Here is a 16544-nt window from a genome sequence, read left to right on the forward strand (position 1 = left end):
CCTGAGCGGTGAGGACTACAGCTCCCAGCATGCCTGCCCGCCCTCCTTTTCCCGCCTGTTTCCCTGCCCCTCTTCCCCCACCGGGCTCGGAGCCCGCGTTTTTCCGCCTTCTGATTTGGGCCGCGCCGTCCGGCGCGCTGCGTCGCGATTGGCCGTTGGCCACGTTGTGGCGCTCATGCTTGCCTGGCGCTCGCGGCCAGAGGCGCGGCGGCAGGGCGGCTCCGGGCGGGGCGCACCGAGGGACCACACCCCGTCCCTGACAGAAGTCGGCGCGCCTCGCGGGCTTCCCCCGCCGGCCTCTCCCCTCCCGCTGCCGGAAGGAACAGCAGGGCGGGGCCTTCTTACCCCTAGCCTTACTTGCGTGGAATCATCGGTCAAGCGGAGAGGCAAGCGGCATTGGCCTTCCAGTTGGCAGGCGGGAAGGGCTTCCAGACGGGCCCTCAGCTCTGTCAGTAGGCCGGCGGGGCAGCTGCAGCAGGCCTGGCTGCGCCTGGATCTGGCCCTCCTGTGCAAGTGTATGTCTGATATCGTTGCCTGCACAAATGTCACAGTTAATTGGGGAAAAAAATCCAATGTTGTAAAGAAGTCTGTCACTTAGTAACATCTGTGGAAGGAGAGGAGTCAGTGTGAAGCCGAGCCCTGGATATTTGATGGAAACGGGGAAGTGTGCAGGAGGTGGGAGGCTAGCTTAAGCTGTGTTGCAGTTTATTATTAGCGTTTTAGTAAGTACTTAACAGGCAGGGATCTGTCAGGCAAAGAGAATATTTCAAACTCCTTGATTTTCTACACAAAGATGAGCTGGAATGCCCTTGTCAATCAGCCACATATTTTTCTTTGTTTGTTTTGGTCTGACCACTATGCAGGCTGTAAGATTTCTTTTTCTTCACTTAGATATTTATTCAGTATAAATAAATGTTGCATTGCAGCTTTCGGCAGAGACAGCTGGAGACTGTAGGAAGATACATGCCAGAGTGAGTCTCAATCCCCTGACACACCTGTAAGAGGTAGAACACTGTATGGCAAAGCAGCACTTGCCACAGGCACACCACCGGGTTCCTCTGGCAAGACTCTTCAGCAGCTTGCGGGGAAGAGTTTTTTCCCAGTCAGACAACTGTGCCTCAAAGGTGCGGAGCAGCAACTACTTCCCTATCCATCACTGTAATACATAAGCATGTTCAAACTTAACCAGGTTTAGGTTAAATTTATGAGGATGACCACTGTATCTTAGTGGGTGCTGGTGTGTGTGTAACTTCACTATATGCACCTTTCCTGGATCTCTTTAAAGCTGCCAACTCAGCATAAGCAAGTTGTTCAGTTTGTAGTTTCTGGGTCATGGGTTTATCATGTGCCTTGTCTGCACTATTCTTACAGGCTTTTTTGCTGCATTTTTCTAGCTTTGCGTTTTCTTTTATAGTGTTTTGGAAACAAACCAAGGGATCTCGTGATGGAGTTATCTTGATTTCACAGCATTTTGCTCTGAAATCAGAATAGTGAGTTTAGGGACAGAAGAAGTTAGAGGGGAGGGAGAAATTCATTCAGCCTTATGAGGCTCTGTCTTCAAGACACTCTGGAAAAATAAGATCAGGAAAAAAAAACCACTGGTACTGTTTCTTTGTCTCTTCTAAACAAAGAAACTATTTAATCAAAATTGTTTATAAAGATGAAATTTACTCAAAATACTACTGAACAGATTGATATTGCTATGCTGGAGGCAGAGAAATAAACATCAGGAGTCTTTTCTCAACCCTGCCACCAATTCATTTGGTTACATTGTTGTTTGGTTACATTTTCCAGTTTGAAAAATGGAGAGGGCAGTGATTGTTTAGGACAGGAATTGTCCTTGTACAGGGCTATGAACATGCCAAATACTTCTATATGAGGCTTGTGCCTGCTCAGGCCCTTAGCTCTCATGTAGGTTGAGGTAAGAGTTTGGTTTCCCATGTTCTGAGCAAGATGCAAGTTAAGCTGAAGTCATCATGATCTCAGAAGCCAAAACTAAACTACTACTTCCTTTGCCTAGTCTAAGGAGACTATGTTCACATGCCAATTCTTAAAATTGCTTTTTCATAGTATCATGTGCCGCTTGTGTGACATCAGGGGGTCGAGGAAGTTTAATATCTTGAAAAAGCCTAAATACAGAAGGTCACTTGTATCCTTAGTGTTTAGTGTCTTGCTAAAATATCTGTCGTGAAAGCTCTGCAAGGTAGACATCCCATGTAAGGTGATCATGGATGGTCTCACCACACACGTAAATCTTCAAATATTTTGGAGATGTGTATGTTTAAATGCACTGGTCGTATGTTTTCAGTTATGTCTCGTATAAATGATGGGGTGATGTGCAGCACTGAAGTTATTCCAGTTTACATCAGCTGAGAGTAGAGCATGGCAAAGGCTTCTCCTAGCAAAATTCTCACAGGAAATCATTACTAAAATCTTATGCCTTAAGTTGGTAGGCATCCAACAAGGATTCACAGCATGGTATTTCTGGACATGCTCCAAGAAGAGAATGATCCAAAAAAGACCATTTGCTGATGAAAAAAGATCAGAGTTAAGTAGCAAATGTCTTTGAGACTGGGTGTGATGTGTATGTATTGCATAATATATACAAATATTTATATTCTATGTTGAAGTTTACTATGTTATTATTTTCCCTTTTCATATGTATAAGGGTAGCTGGTGAAACAACATCATTTTTTTCTCAGAGACATGGAAATTACTGAAGGTCAAAATGAAGGAAAAGTGAAGGAAAAAATCAAGGCATTTTCAAACATGAATCTAGTTAGAGCAGAGAATAATCAGTTCTGTTTTCTTCTTATGTTTAGTATCAGGTTTTGCGTAAGGCTAAGACATCTATCCAGAAGTTGGAGCAAACCTTGTGTTCTTTGCTGAAGATGAAAGGTAACTATGCGAGTATTTGCTTGGACAAAGTGCCTGCACTTGGTCTTTATGTATTTGTTAAACAGAGACAGATAGGTGCACAGCTGAGCATCACAGCCAACTGTGGCTTTAGTTGTAGCAATAAGCAAGGGATAGCGAAAAGTCTATCAACCCACTAAGCACTGCATCTCGGAAATCCCCCTCTAACTCAGTGTTTCCTACTCCCTCCCCAGCCTAGGTGCAGAAAGGAAACACGTATTTCCTGCTATGCCATGGCAGCAGGCCTGAGTGCCCTTGCCACGCTGCTGCCGATTTGCCCCCAGCAGGTGTGGCCTGGTGTGGGTCCCCATGCTGGATCCTTAGGCTCTCACTAAGGAGCCTCACTCACTGTGGGAGCATGTGTGCTCCTCCTGGCCGCAGCAATGTGGTGCAGTGCGAGTCGCAGCCCTCAGGAGCACCCAGCGGCGTGAGAGCTTGAACTGCAGGCTCTGGTGTGAGGTAGGATTTCCTAGTGTAGGGAATGGAAGCCTCTGATTAAGAGTTTACTCTGATAAAATTGGCTAAGAGAGATGGTACAGTTTTGTTTTCTTTCCGCTTGATGGGTCATCTTCATGCCCTCCTCTGTCACAGCCTGTGACACGCGGGTCAGCATGTGCTGTCAGCAGCTGAGGCAGCTCCTGCTGTGGGGCTTCACACCCTCAACAATGAGCCTTCTGTTTACTGATGCTGGCCACTGCCTCCACTGGCAGCAAGTAGGACTAAGGGCTTATAGGGTAGAGGCTTTGGACATAATTTTTTGTCCCTTCAAGTGTCCAAATTCTTGTCAGCTAGAAGAAAAAAATTGCTGTTTATGCAACTTGCACCTCTAATAATTTACATCAATTGGAAGTCTCAGTGCTTACAATGAACAGTCTTATCTGAAACCACATCTTTGGATGACCCGTAAAAGTCAGTCATAGGTAGAAAGAGTATTTTGACAGAGCAAAACTGAAGAGATCACAAGTGGTGAGGCTGGCCAAGCGGAGCTTGGAGGCAAGCTTCCCCTTGTATTGACTTGCATATATGTAAAATTCATACTGCTTGTGGTAATCACAGCTTGGATGTCAGGTTTTTTTACATGCAATTCGTTCATTATATGGTAATCACAAAATACTGTATTGACTAGTGCATGCCTGAACTTTGATTTGCTTGTTGTTTTCACCATCAGTTCTGTCAGATCAGTGTTAGGAACAAGGCATTTATTCTAAGTTCCTCAGTGTTCATAACCTCCCAATGATGCTAGTCACATTGTAGGAGAGGCAGAGATTTCTTCTTTCACATTATTTTCCCTCATGAAAAGCTCTGGCTCATGAAGAACCAGTTATTGAAAATACTCTGTTTGGTCGAGGCTGAGGGTGAGTGAGAAGCCAAAAGTGCCACTGATGTAACAGTAACCTTTCTGCTGACAACAGAGAGCTACAGTCTGGAGGATGGGAACCCATCCAGCTTGGAGGAAGTCAGGGAGGAATATGTCAAGAGGCAATTCAGCAATCACAGGTAAGGGCTTATACCAGTCAAGAAAAGATGATAATACTTTGCACTTGCTTCCATCCCAGCATCTTTGAACCTCTTTGTCATTGTTACTGTATTTCCAAGCAGAGGTCTTTCATCATGAGAAAAGGATGAAGAGATTTCCCCTGGACCCCTGTAATCCCATGTAGTACACAAACATTCTAAGCATGTTGTTGGTCTCATTTCCAGTCAGTGCTTTTATTTTCTTTCCCTTCTGTATAGCTGATCTCCACCAAGGACTTCTCATTCTCCTGCAAAGCAAAAGAAGGAGGGAAAAGCTGGCTTGGGAAGAATAGCCCTGGACTCTGGAGTGACCATGACAGAGGTCCAGTTAAGAAATTGTTCATGTGGCTTTTTTCTTTTGTGTTCTTTCCAGCATTACCTCAGCCTCAGAAGACGTGAGTGAAAGTGACTCTGCCATCTGGTATTTGATTCAAGAATGTGAAAAACAAACACTGGAAGAAGATGGGAAGCCAGAACTGATCCAGTTTTCAGACACTTCTTCCCCAGATCTAGTGGAATTTGAACGGTAAGTGCACCCCACGTTGCCTTCAGTTTTTCAACTTGTTTGCATTAACACTGTGCATTGAGTCGCTGCTGTTCATACAGCCCTGCTGGAGCCTGAATCTGCCTTGCAGAAGACTTGTGCCAGCAACTTTGGCCCTGCTGGTGATGGAGTTGATCACTTCCCAAGTCCTTTACCTGTGACTTGCATGTGAATGAACTCTCAGCATCACAGCAGTCCCCAGCTTTCAGGCCCTGGTAAATCCCTGAGGATTTTTCACCCCTTCTCAAGAAAAAGAAGAAAATTTCTTTCAACTGTTTCAGTCCCTGTGTGGCCACACTTTACCACTGTCCATATGACTTTCAGAGTACAATGGAACATTCTTGCTAACAGTAGTGCTTTAACAGGCAAGCTCAGGTGAAATAGGAGGTTATTAATCCAGGATGATTTATGCAGGTGTGTGTCCCTGTTTGTTGGTGGTATCAGTACCCCCATAAAGTTGTATCCCTGCAATGGGACTAGATTTTAGGAATGTAGGAATTGCTGCACCAGATGAAATTGTCAAGAGTCTAGCTGTATGTGTTCTAGGGAGGTACAGGAACCAGAGGCAGAGCATACTTTCCCCTACAGTGATGCTCATCCTACCTCTAATAGCGTTGTTATGAGAAGCTTGAACACTGTTGCCCCTTCCCAAAATAGACCCTTAGCTGTTTGCAGCTTGGAATACTTTTTTAGTGGGATCAGAGCAGGCTAAGGCTGCATTCAACTAAGGAAGATCTAGTTGTTCTCAGCCTGCAGGGTGCAGAATAGTGGTGGTCTGGAAGATACCAGAAACCATTCCTCAGAATGTCTGCAAAACTGGGGAGGAGGGGAACCTAAACTCTTGCATGTGTGTTACACTTATAACTAGTGGGTGTGAGTCCATAACCCCCTCTAGGATCAGCTCCCTAAGTGCCTGATGCAGGACCTAAAAATCAAAGACCACTGTTCTCATGTCAGTGATCCATTATTTTAGCCAGAGATTGTAATGGTTTTTTCAAAGTTATTAATATCTTAAAACTGAGTTTGTCATACACCACATTCTTCCCCTTCCCCTAGTCAGACAGCACTAGGAGGTTTTATCTTGCTTTTCCAACAGGATGATTATTTGATTGTAAAGATATGAGAAATAGATGAATGTGTAATCTATCCTGTACCATCAAGCAGTCAAGTTCACCCTAACCATTCCAGAGTTAAGAACATGCAGTGCAGAAGAATCCACATCTGGCATTCTCTTCTGCAGCATCGCCACCATAAACAAACACTTCCGCAGTTCCTTTTCTTTTGCTTCAAACTGCTGCTTATTTCTAAAATTCCCTTGGATCCTCACCGTGTTTTTCATCAAATGGAGCCTGCAGCTGTACCAGCAGATGGCACCAGCCTCCCACTACGGCTCCTTTTTTCGCTCCTGTGAGAATCGGAGGTGCCTGTAGTAAGGTATCGTTTACAAGACCTTGAAATGTGCTGAATCAAGATTTTCAGGGTTAGAGAGCTCTGCTTCCTCAAAGACTGCATGACAGAGCTGTAAACACCTGACTTTCCCATTCTTCACTGACGAGGTAGACCAGGGCCTGTACTGTGTGAACTCTGACTCTTACCCTGTAGTCTTATGGCATGTTGCATTTGGTTCATAGCTAATTCTTGTCAAAAAACGATCTTTTATAACAGGCATAAAACGACAGGGACTCTTCAGCAAAGAAAATAGCAGTCTTTTGGTGATTGTTTAATCACATTATTTGGGCAGCATCAGAAATGCTTTGAGCTTCAACAGGCTGAGTTTTCTCCCCATGTCCACCAGCAGGAGCTACATTGGTAGGACTGCACGGTACTCTGTCCGGTGCAAAATGTGTCCGGTGCAAAACTCTTTCCAGTTGGGAAGGAAATAGTTGAGTTCTGCTTCAAGCTTAATTTCTTTAGCAGAGCAGTCTAATGGTGATTCATATTCTTCTGCCTGAGAAACTCCAGATCCTTTGTTTGGAGCTGGATATCCAGAAACCTTAATGAGTGAAATACCTTACATGAGAACGCTTATTCCCCTTCCAGTATTTTGTCTCCAAACAATGGTGAACAATACTCCAGAGTATGGAAACGAGTTTAAACATGCTTATGTGTGTGTACAAAATTATCTTGTCAATATTGGATTGCTGGAACAAATATTTAAAAATAGTAAAGAAAAGACTAAACTCTTTTGAGTTACTTTATCATGCAATACTGTTCAGTTAATCAGGAAACGTGCTCATTTGTGAATCCTTTTGAGCCCAAATGTAGTAAAAATGCCTGCTGTTTATAGAACTCTTGTTTGTACTCCTTTGATTTTGTTATTTTCCTTTGAGAAGCTCTAAGCATTTAATTAATGTAAAATAACCTTCAGTGTTGCTTTCTGAAGGAGACATTATTATCCTTGGTTCACCGTGCCACACAGTGCTAACAGTACAAGCAGGCTTGTTCTGAGATTAAGTGACTGGGTTGAAATTATGACACTTACGTTCCACTACCAGTTTCACTACAGACTGCTTAGAATTCAGTCTTAGGGATGCATTTCCTCAGATGTAAAATGCAGGAAATTTAGCTCCCATGCTTAAGTCAGAGCATCCAGACCTGGGGTGGTCTCCTTCTGTCTGCATGTACAAGTACCTGACACCTCAGACAGGGCTTTAAAGTGTAGCGCAACGCCAGTAAATGTCTAAAAAGTGACTTGCAGTGCAAAAGGCTCAGAATACAAAGGCAAGTAGCTGAAAATTGATTAAACTCCAGAATGAGGTCTGCCTGTGCAACGAGTACAACCTGCAGTGCCTGGAGCTTTTGTTGTGAGGCAGTCCTGCTGAAGCTGTGGCTGGAGCCTGTTTTTTGCAGATGAAATCTTGGCAGAACAGAGTTGCTAAAATCTTCAAATGGTGTTGGGCAATCTTCAATAATTGTATGAAGTCTTAGAGGGGGGAGTCAGTGAAGCAGCTACGAATCAGAGCTACTCCTACTACCCACTCTCCTGCTGATTTTCAGTAGATGGCTGCCTCATAGCCTGCTCTTAAGAGATGCTCCCTTTCCTTTCATTCCAGATACCTGTATTTTTATAAGCATACAATGGACCTGCTGATAGAGCATGGAATTGTTTGCACTGGAGAAGTGCCTCTTCCTGAGGTCTCCACAGCTATTTCCCATTTCTGGCAAGAGCTTTCTGAAGAAAGCAGGGACAGCATCTTGCAGTACTGTAGTCAGAGAGATTTCCTCGTGGATTCCAAGGCTTCTGGCCAAGAGGCTGCATGCACTGAAGGGAGCGTGAGGGACAGCGGAGGTAACAGTGAGGAAGCCAGTGGTTCCTCAGTCTCCACACCAGAGGAAGTAAGTGCTCAGTAACATACATAGTCTGCCTCTGAAACTCCAAGCCTTCAGATACTAATTGGCTCTGCAGCTTTTAATTGAAAACATACAGTAGTTGTGACTAAGCTTTCTCAAGACCACCTGAATGCATAAGTGGAGACAATAAGCAGTCTTTGAGTAAATGTCTGCACCAACTTTTCTCTTGATAAGATACATAGCAAGCTATAGGAGTGCAGTGGTAGTAATCCTGTGCTGAGCAACAGTTAAATTTACTCATAATTTGCTCCAGGGACAGGGAGCAAGAACAAGAGTTCCTGTGCTCTGCAAACTCTCTGAGAAGCACAGAAGATCCAAATTCAGAAGGAATACCCAGTTTGCCAAACCTGCTGTGTTTTGGGTTGGGTGGGGTTTTTCCATCAAAGCACTTGGTAGCAAAGAGACCAGTTCAAGTGGTACAGGGCCAATGACTGCCTGTACCATGCACCTCTGCAGAGCCAAGAAGTCAGTGATTGAGTAGACCATGGCATTTGTTAAAAAGAGATTGATGACATGGATTAAATAACCGCTAATTCTTTAGAAATGGTTCCTGGAGCACTGATTGCTGAAACAACTAGCTGCTCAAAGAGATATGTGTCATTTTATCAGCTGCAACAGAGGGACAGATGTCTACCTTTAGCATATAAGGAAATTGCATTGATAAGTTCTTTTTGAGTCACAGGACACAACTCATATTGCTCGTCGCCTTAGGAAATGTCATGGGGATGTTACATGTACAGCACTTTCTGGCACAGAAAATGTGTGAACTGCATTATGGCAGAGTGAACTAATGAGCTTATTAGTCTGTCACAGGGAGCATCTAAACTCCTTTGTGAAATAGAATCAGATTTGGAGAGACTGGCTGGTACAGCTGAGATCTCCAGCCATAAGCAGCAGTCCATGGTCAAGCCTCAAAAGCACTGATACAATTCATGGGGTTTACTGATTTTTTTGGGAGATGTAATATTAAGTCTAATTCCAAGAGGTTGAAGCACAGGCTTAAGGGAATGGACCTTCACCTTGTGTTCTTAGTCATGAAATACAGTTATTCCTTATTATTCCTGTCTCCACAAAACCTCTTGGTTTACTCTAGCTGTAAACATACCTATTAAATATAAAGAAAGAATATCATGTTTTTAAAGACTTTACTATTAAAAATTATGCCCTAGGTAAAAGTTTTAGGTGGCTGGATATGTTGACATCTGAAGTGATTTCTCTGCTAGGTAATGTTTGAAGATGCATTTGATGTTGCTGCTGGTTTCCTTGACAGAAGCAAGACTCAGGGAATGTCTAGCCAGAGGTAAATTACAAAATTACCCCTTTTGGTAGAACCAGTAAGTTAACAGCCCACTGTCAATACTTCACAGCAAGTATTCTGTGGAGTAAGACAATAGCCTACCTCTCTTTTTTGTGCCTAATTTTTAGTAAATGGTTAGAATAGCAGCCTCCAGCAACTGTGCTCACAATAATACTTCCTTTGAAGGTGCAAAAGTGAAATGACTAATGGTCATTTAAAGCAGAATCAGTATGAATCACTTATTAAGAGCAGCCTGTCACTTCAGGATAACTGGGGCCCTTCTGATTTTATTCACCACTCTGCATAGCTTTCCATTTTTTCAAGTTACAGTACTTTGTAATGTTTTCTTTTTCACTCTCTCACCAGATCTGTGAGGACCATGAGGCATTCCCTGCATAGATCAGCTAATCATAAACTGTACTCTTATTTAATGAGACAAAAATGATAATTTTTTAACATTTTCTCCCTTAGCTTTTTCAAGTACCCTAATTCAGTCACAAAGAGGCGATTAGGTTCAAGTGTGGTTGACCTGAACAGTAACACCAAAGAAACACAGGGCCTATTAAATAATATCTCTTTCCTCTTCAGGTCAGATGAGTTACCGTGAAGAGAACATGTCAAATACAAAGCTGGCACTGTCTTTGATTTTTCCCAGTAGACCAAAGAAAGAAAATGGTTGCTTTCTTCAAGAGGAAAATCACTTTATGACTCGTCTTTTGTGTATTCTTGCTACTTAGTCTTTGTTAGGATTGTTTCTCTTTGCAAATAGTGTTTTTAATCTGTGAGGGGTTTAATTCCGTTTTCTACTTATATTTCTACATTTAGAGTGCTCTTTAGTCTGAATCTCTTTCTTTCACCACCGTTCCAGATTGCACTTTCAGAAGAGAATGAATTAAAATAAGGTTGTTTGGGCTGTTGATCAGAATATACATGAATGGATAAAAAAGCTTAACAAACATTTATCTATTAAATAACATTTATTAGGTCACAACTGCCGTTTGCATTTTAAATAAGATTAAATATTCCTTAATACTGCAATGTGTTGCCATCATCTTTACAGTCTGTTTTAGGTCCCAAATCATATTAGTATTTCAATAGTCAACATTTATCCTGTTCCCTCCCTTGTAATTCTGGACAGAGGTGTGATGGCAGAACTTTGTAAAATCCCAGGAAGAATATAGAGGTAAGGTCCAGAATGAATAGCTTAGCTTTTTGCCACAGTTACCTGAGTACAAACCTACATGTCATTTCATCACCACAGGTTACTTCATTCACTGAAAAATTTTACAAAAGAAGTTCTGAACAACCCTACAAAATACACTACCCAATAACCATAGTTGCTCTCTGTTTTAATGGATATATACTTTCCCCCAAAACAATGTTACTAAAGCTGTCATGTATCAGTGGATCTATTTGTTGTGACACTGGTTTCTTGAATTGCTGTTCTCTGTTCTTGCATGTTGTCCTTGCATTTGTTAGATAGTATCTCATGAATGCATCCACCACCACTCCTCTCTGCCTTGCTTGGCTATTGTCTTTAACATCGGAATCATCTTGAAAACAATTTGAATTTTTTTTTTAATTTATAAGTAAAATGTGGAGGAGAGAAAGTAAAGAGAAGGGAACAGGAAATTAAATACACTATCTGGTTCTATTTTCAGTTCAGCAATTGCAAGCTGCAATTCTGATAATCCAGAGGATCACCACAGACTCTATCTGCTGGTCACTGACTTCCTAAAACGCCTCTTCTTTGCTAATACACAGTTTTTCCAGGTAAGCCTTGCCAAAGGATTCCTTATAGAAGGAGCAATGTATTTCTGTCAGTATCAGAAAAGGATTTCTGTATTCTGTGCTTCTGATCATATTGTCCAGAATGATTACAAATAAGAACTTGGGGTTCATCACTTCAGATGTGTCAGTAGGATTGCCTTTGTAAGAAGCAAAGTGTGAGAGGTTATTATTGCTTTGAATATTATTCAAAATGGCAAATGACATGAGGAATTTTAAATTTTTTTTTTATTATTTTTTGCATGAAAGTTCCTTGTGGAAAAGCTTGAGTGATCTCCTCTGAGCAGGCAAAGCTCACTTTGCAGTTCTCCATTAACCCCCAGCTGCTTCATTCTGAGTTCAGTATGACCCACCTTCATCTGGGTGCCAGGTTCCCTACCCTAAGACCTCTACTGGCAGGCCTTAGGAGCAGGATATCTGTGTTCTTGAGAGAGCTGATAAGCAGTTCCTGAGCTGCCTCTTGACTTCAGCCTACTGTTGCAGGTTTGCTGAGCCAACAAGTCCTTGTGTTTGCAGCATTCTTCCTCCCGTTCTTATCTTCCTGCCAAGGAGGTGGCTCAGAGCTTGCACGTGGGTGAAGAACCAAAAGATATCCCTCAGCCAGAGCATGCTTGTTTTGGTTCAGAGTCAACTGTGCCTCCACAGTAGCCATTGGTTTGCTAGTTTCTATTGCCTAGCTCCCACCCAATCTCTGGTACTTGAACAGATGCTCCTTTGAATGAAAATAGAGGGTTTGTGATGAGGGATAGTTGTAACAGAAAACAAAGCAAAAACTTGTGCTGCACCACTATCTGAATCTACAGTGACTGCTGAGTGCCATTTGGTTCCTCCATCTCAGGGAGACAGTAGCACTAGATGAGGTATAGAGAATGCCAGCAGGCACAGCAAAGACATTGAACAGGAACTTTAGAGTAGGACTTTTCTACAAAAAAAAGACTGAGGGGTACTGCAAGACCGTTTTGTTCCTGCATGGTGTGGATTTGGTACACAGAATGATTATTCATTGTGTCTAACACCAGAAGAACTAGAAAGCACACAATAAAATGAACAAGCGACATGTTAAAAACACTTACATTTACAAGTTACCAGATTTAATTCCAGGGGCATCAATCCATGGGCAATTGCTAAATCTGAAGGTCCAAATACAACTTCCAGCTCAGGAGGCCCTCACAGCAGCTTGCTGTAATGTAGGAGCCTATATTGTGAAACAGAGCACACTGTGTGTGCAGTCCTTGCACTTTTTGTCTAAACTTCCACTCCTGGTCATTGTCAGAGACCAGGCACTGGTCTACGCAGCTCTTTGGTCTGTGAATTTCTATGTTCTGCATAAGGGCAGAGCTCTTCTTGTGTTTATGTAAATGACCATGAACTGAGCAGGCCTAGAAAACAAAGAAAAGCTTTAGGCAAGATATGGTATTTTCCAGTTTTAAATTTCTTTTGTGAGTGTCATGCCTGGCATGGTCTCCTTTTGTCCTTCTCCTTGGTGCTGCATCATTGAGCCCAAGTCCATCTCACAGCTCCCAGATGAGGTGGTATGGGAAGAGGTAGTGTCTCTTTCAAGGCACATTTAAAATAAGACTAGGAGAATGGGAGCAATGGGAAGACAGGCAGCAAAAGAACCCAAAGTACTGCAAATTGGCAGTTGACTGTACTCTGTGGGTCCAAAAGGAAATAAAAGGCTGCACACACTTCTTTCATGCAGGAACTTTTAGTTGTCTGTGATAAGACAACAAAAAGGGAGTTTGAGCGGAAATCACCAAGGCTAAATAATGTGAAGGTCACGATCTGTTTTAATTTAGACTGCAGTACAGCACATCTAGACAGTGCTGCCAAGAGGCAAAAAAAAAAATGACTGACAAGATATTTTTTGTTTTGAGAGCAGAAATTTGGATCCATCTCAAAGCAAACAGATTGAGACAGTTATGAAAGTGGTTGCAGAGCAGGGATAGAAGATGTTCCAGCTAGCTTGAAACACACCAACTCAGGCAGCAGCAGAGAGATCAGTATAGGCTACTCACCTTGCCCCAGAATTTGGGCCGCTCAGAGCATCAGAGACTCCTGGACTTAACAGGGAAAGGAACCCGTCCTGCTTACCTTATGGGTATGACTGAACCCCTGCAGACCACTCCCCTTCCCTTGAAATGGTACCTGTGCTGGCGCTATGCTAGCCCAGGAGTTTGGACAGTGCTGGGATACATTATCTCAAGGTTAAAGTCACACACCTTGTAGAAGATACAGGGGTGGGTAGCAGGTACAGTAAGTACTAAAGTAAGGCGTGCGATGTGCATCCAACTGAAATACAAAAGGCAGCCTGTGGTCTCCTTTCCTTTCATCTGCAGAGCTGATGAGGTGATGGGGTTTATTGCTGGTCATTCATGCCAGTGCTATGTTATGCCATTTCTAGTAAACTTTACAGGTACAAAGTATTGCTGTTGGATTGTGTATGGTCACTGTTTTGTAGCCACAGAGCTACCGAGCACAGCTCCTCTTGAGCTGCTGCTCTGGCTCTCAAGGCTGCCAAGGGCATGCACCCCACTGGTATAAAAAACTTCAGAAGGACTTGCACAAGATAAGGGAGGCAATAATTTGGACAAGGAAAGGGAGAGCTCTTTAAAGGGTGGTGATGCAAAAATAAGAACAGGAGCATGCTTCCATGGTACGTGATAGAGAAATATTTCTGAACTTGAGATTAGTTAAGCAATCTTGTCATCTTTCAAGAGCTGTTGTCTTAAGGTCACATCATAAGAGGAGCTTAGCAGCAAAGGCAGTAAAGAATTAATTTAGACTGAGGTCCAAAGGTTTTGCCTAAATGAAAGTCAGTGGGGTTTTTTCTAAATAGTACTGAGCACCTTTGTGTCTTCAAAGGAACGCTTTCTTTTAAAATTATGGATTTTAGATGAGTCACTTGACAAGCAAGTGGGATTTAGTGCTTCTTAAGCTATACATTTTTAAACAGCACCTATTTTTAAAAGCAGTCTTTCCCTAAAGAGTCCTGCATCAGTACAGAAGATGGACTAGAGGGACTGCAAGCATGAACACTTTCATCTTCCAGACTTTGATTTCTCAAGAGCCGCTTATTCTCTGTAAGCTGGTGAAAGAGAAGACCACTTCCTTCTGTTGCTAAAAGTGGAGCAAAGCCTGAAGTAGGTAGAAGTTAAGGCCTCAAGAAGCTCTCATATCTTCAGAGCCTGTTATGTGACACACTTGCTATCACAATCAGTAACAGCTGTCTAAATGACAGAGAGTGGAGCCTGGTGATTTCAAAAGGAAATTGGTTGAAAATCTGAGCCATTCTTCATCAGGCATCTCAGGCACTTGACAAGTGCTGGTTGCTGATTCAGAGAGGAGGGAGGGCTCACAGTACAGTAGCTGACACATCAGCTCTTAACCAAACCACTGTATATTTGAAACACAATCAACTCCACTGGTTTTTAATCCTGCTTGACTTGGGGGGGGCTTTCAGGAAGAAGATCTTCCATACGATTATGAGACTGTGATGCTGAGGTGCACTGAGACCTTCGATGATGAAGATTTCTAAACAGGACCTCTCTTTGCTAATGTTTTGCCAAGCAGTGTCAGGTACACCAGGCACGTGAAGAGGCTTCACCTCCTTCAGTGAAGCACCTCTCTGAGCAGTGCGTGGAGACACTGCGTTGAAGTGGTTTGTTACCATTGACTTCTCCTTCCCTCATTAGTACTTCTTGATATATCAGTTGAGTAATTTATACTTTTTAAAAGTCTTAAAGGTTTTAGCTATTTATTATATCTTAATAAATGTTTTTATCCATCACTATTTAATGTTAAATCTCGCCTCACAAATAAACTGAGGCATGTACAGTTAAGTGACCTTGCCTAGCATAACCTGTGGAAGAGCAGCAGAGAGGCCACATCAATGGCAGCCTGCACACTACCATAGGATGCAAGTCTCAAACTGCAACCTGTAAAAATCACCACCCTGACAGTGATTACTTTTCTGGTGCTGTTTTTTAGCCTGGGCTGACAAGGAAAGATGGATTTCCTCACAAAGAGTGGGATGAGGCTCTTCTGTCTCTTTATGAGGACAGCAGCAGTGGGCACCCACTCCCAAATCACCCAGAAAAGTGCAGGCACAATAATACACTTTGGATTATTTACTTTTGAAAAGTGTGTAAAGCTGAGTGATCAGCCCTGTGCTCTTCTTCCATATCTAATTCTTTGATGAGTAGTGCTGCTCAAATAGTGTCTTAGAATTAATGTGCTGTGAAAATGAATAAAATCCTTCACATCTCAGAGCTATCATTAAAGGCTATTCTGCAGACTTGAACAAATTGTGTTCTGATAGTGATTATGTTGAAGTCATGCTAACAGCCATCACAAACAGAAAGGATAGAAGTTTTATTTTAAAACCTAAACTAAAGCTGGCACGCCCAGGTATTGATTGGTCTTCAGCAGCCAGGCTTTTAGACTGAACTCAAGAGGGCTGGGCTGTTGCCCTGCAGCTGTCTGCACCTCCAGAGCCATAGGTGTGCTTGGGTAACGTGCCTCTTCTGGGGATGTGTAAAGTCGTGCCCAGCTCTAGGGAGCTTGCAAGCCAAATACAAGATGGGGACATACAGACGTGGCAGCAGGCTGGGTGTGCAGGGTGACAGCACAACAGATAGACAATGTTCTCCAGCTGTGGGGTGGGGAATAAAAAGCCAATTCTAGACTGATTTTCATAATCAACTTGTGCCAATAATATTTTTTTTAAGCAAAGCTAAAGCAAATATAAGCCTCTGGCACTTGCCAGCATCCTAACATGTCTTATGGGGAGAAGCAAAAAGATATGGCTGTAGCCATATACCTAACATGGAGACAGCAAAATTACTGAGGGTTCCTCATTTATGGGGAACACACCCTATTGATGTGACTTCTGTACCTCATCCATTAGCTGTATGTCCTGTTCCCATTTAAACCTCTAGCCCGTGGTGGGTCTGGCCAGCAGCAGCCTGGCAGCTTCAGCACAGACACAGGAACACAGTGATATAGACCTTCAACCCACTTTCACACATGTGCTACAGCACAGGTAAATTTGAGAGAGATGATGAGTAAGGCCATGGATTTGCCTGCTAGAGAGAGCAGCCTGGGAGTATAGGCTGGCTCTAAATGAGCCTA

At 42.9% G+C, this 16544-nt stretch overlaps 1 protein-coding gene across 7 annotated transcripts; it reads left to right on the plus strand.

The window, feature by feature from the left end:
- Window positions 1–550: 550 nt before the first annotated feature.
- Window positions 551–15689, plus strand: STRA8 (stimulated by retinoic acid 8). 7 transcript variants are annotated; one of them, XR_001921657.2, is made up of 10 exons: window positions 551–675; window positions 927–1124; window positions 2823–2898; window positions 4329–4413; window positions 4805–4957; window positions 8029–8311; window positions 9550–9626; window positions 11285–11396; window positions 14384–14554; window positions 14875–15689. XR_001921657.2 is itself a non-coding variant. In XM_018080225.2 (9 exons), the coding sequence occupies exons 2-9, from the start codon at window positions 1017–1019 to the stop codon at window positions 14947–14949; spliced, it is 969 nt and encodes a 322-aa protein (XP_017935714.1). In that variant the 5' UTR covers window positions 551–675; window positions 927–1016; the 3' UTR covers window positions 14950–15689. The 7 variants fall into 7 exon arrangements, 6 of the variants coding, with proteins under 6 accessions (XP_017935714.1, XP_017935716.1, XP_017935717.1 ...); XM_018080225.2 differs by lacking the exon at window positions 14384–14554; XM_018080227.2 differs by lacking the exon at window positions 14875–15689 and having other exon boundaries at window positions 14384–14862.
- The last annotated feature ends 855 nt before the right edge of the window (window positions 15690–16544 follow it).

The sequence above is a fragment of the Manacus vitellinus genome, unplaced genomic scaffold (assembly GCF_001715985.3).
Source record: "Manacus vitellinus isolate BGI_N305 unplaced genomic scaffold, ASM171598v3 scaffold_5_pilon, whole genome shotgun sequence".
In the NCBI taxonomy this organism is placed as follows: domain Eukaryota; kingdom Metazoa; phylum Chordata; class Aves; order Passeriformes; family Pipridae; genus Manacus; species Manacus vitellinus.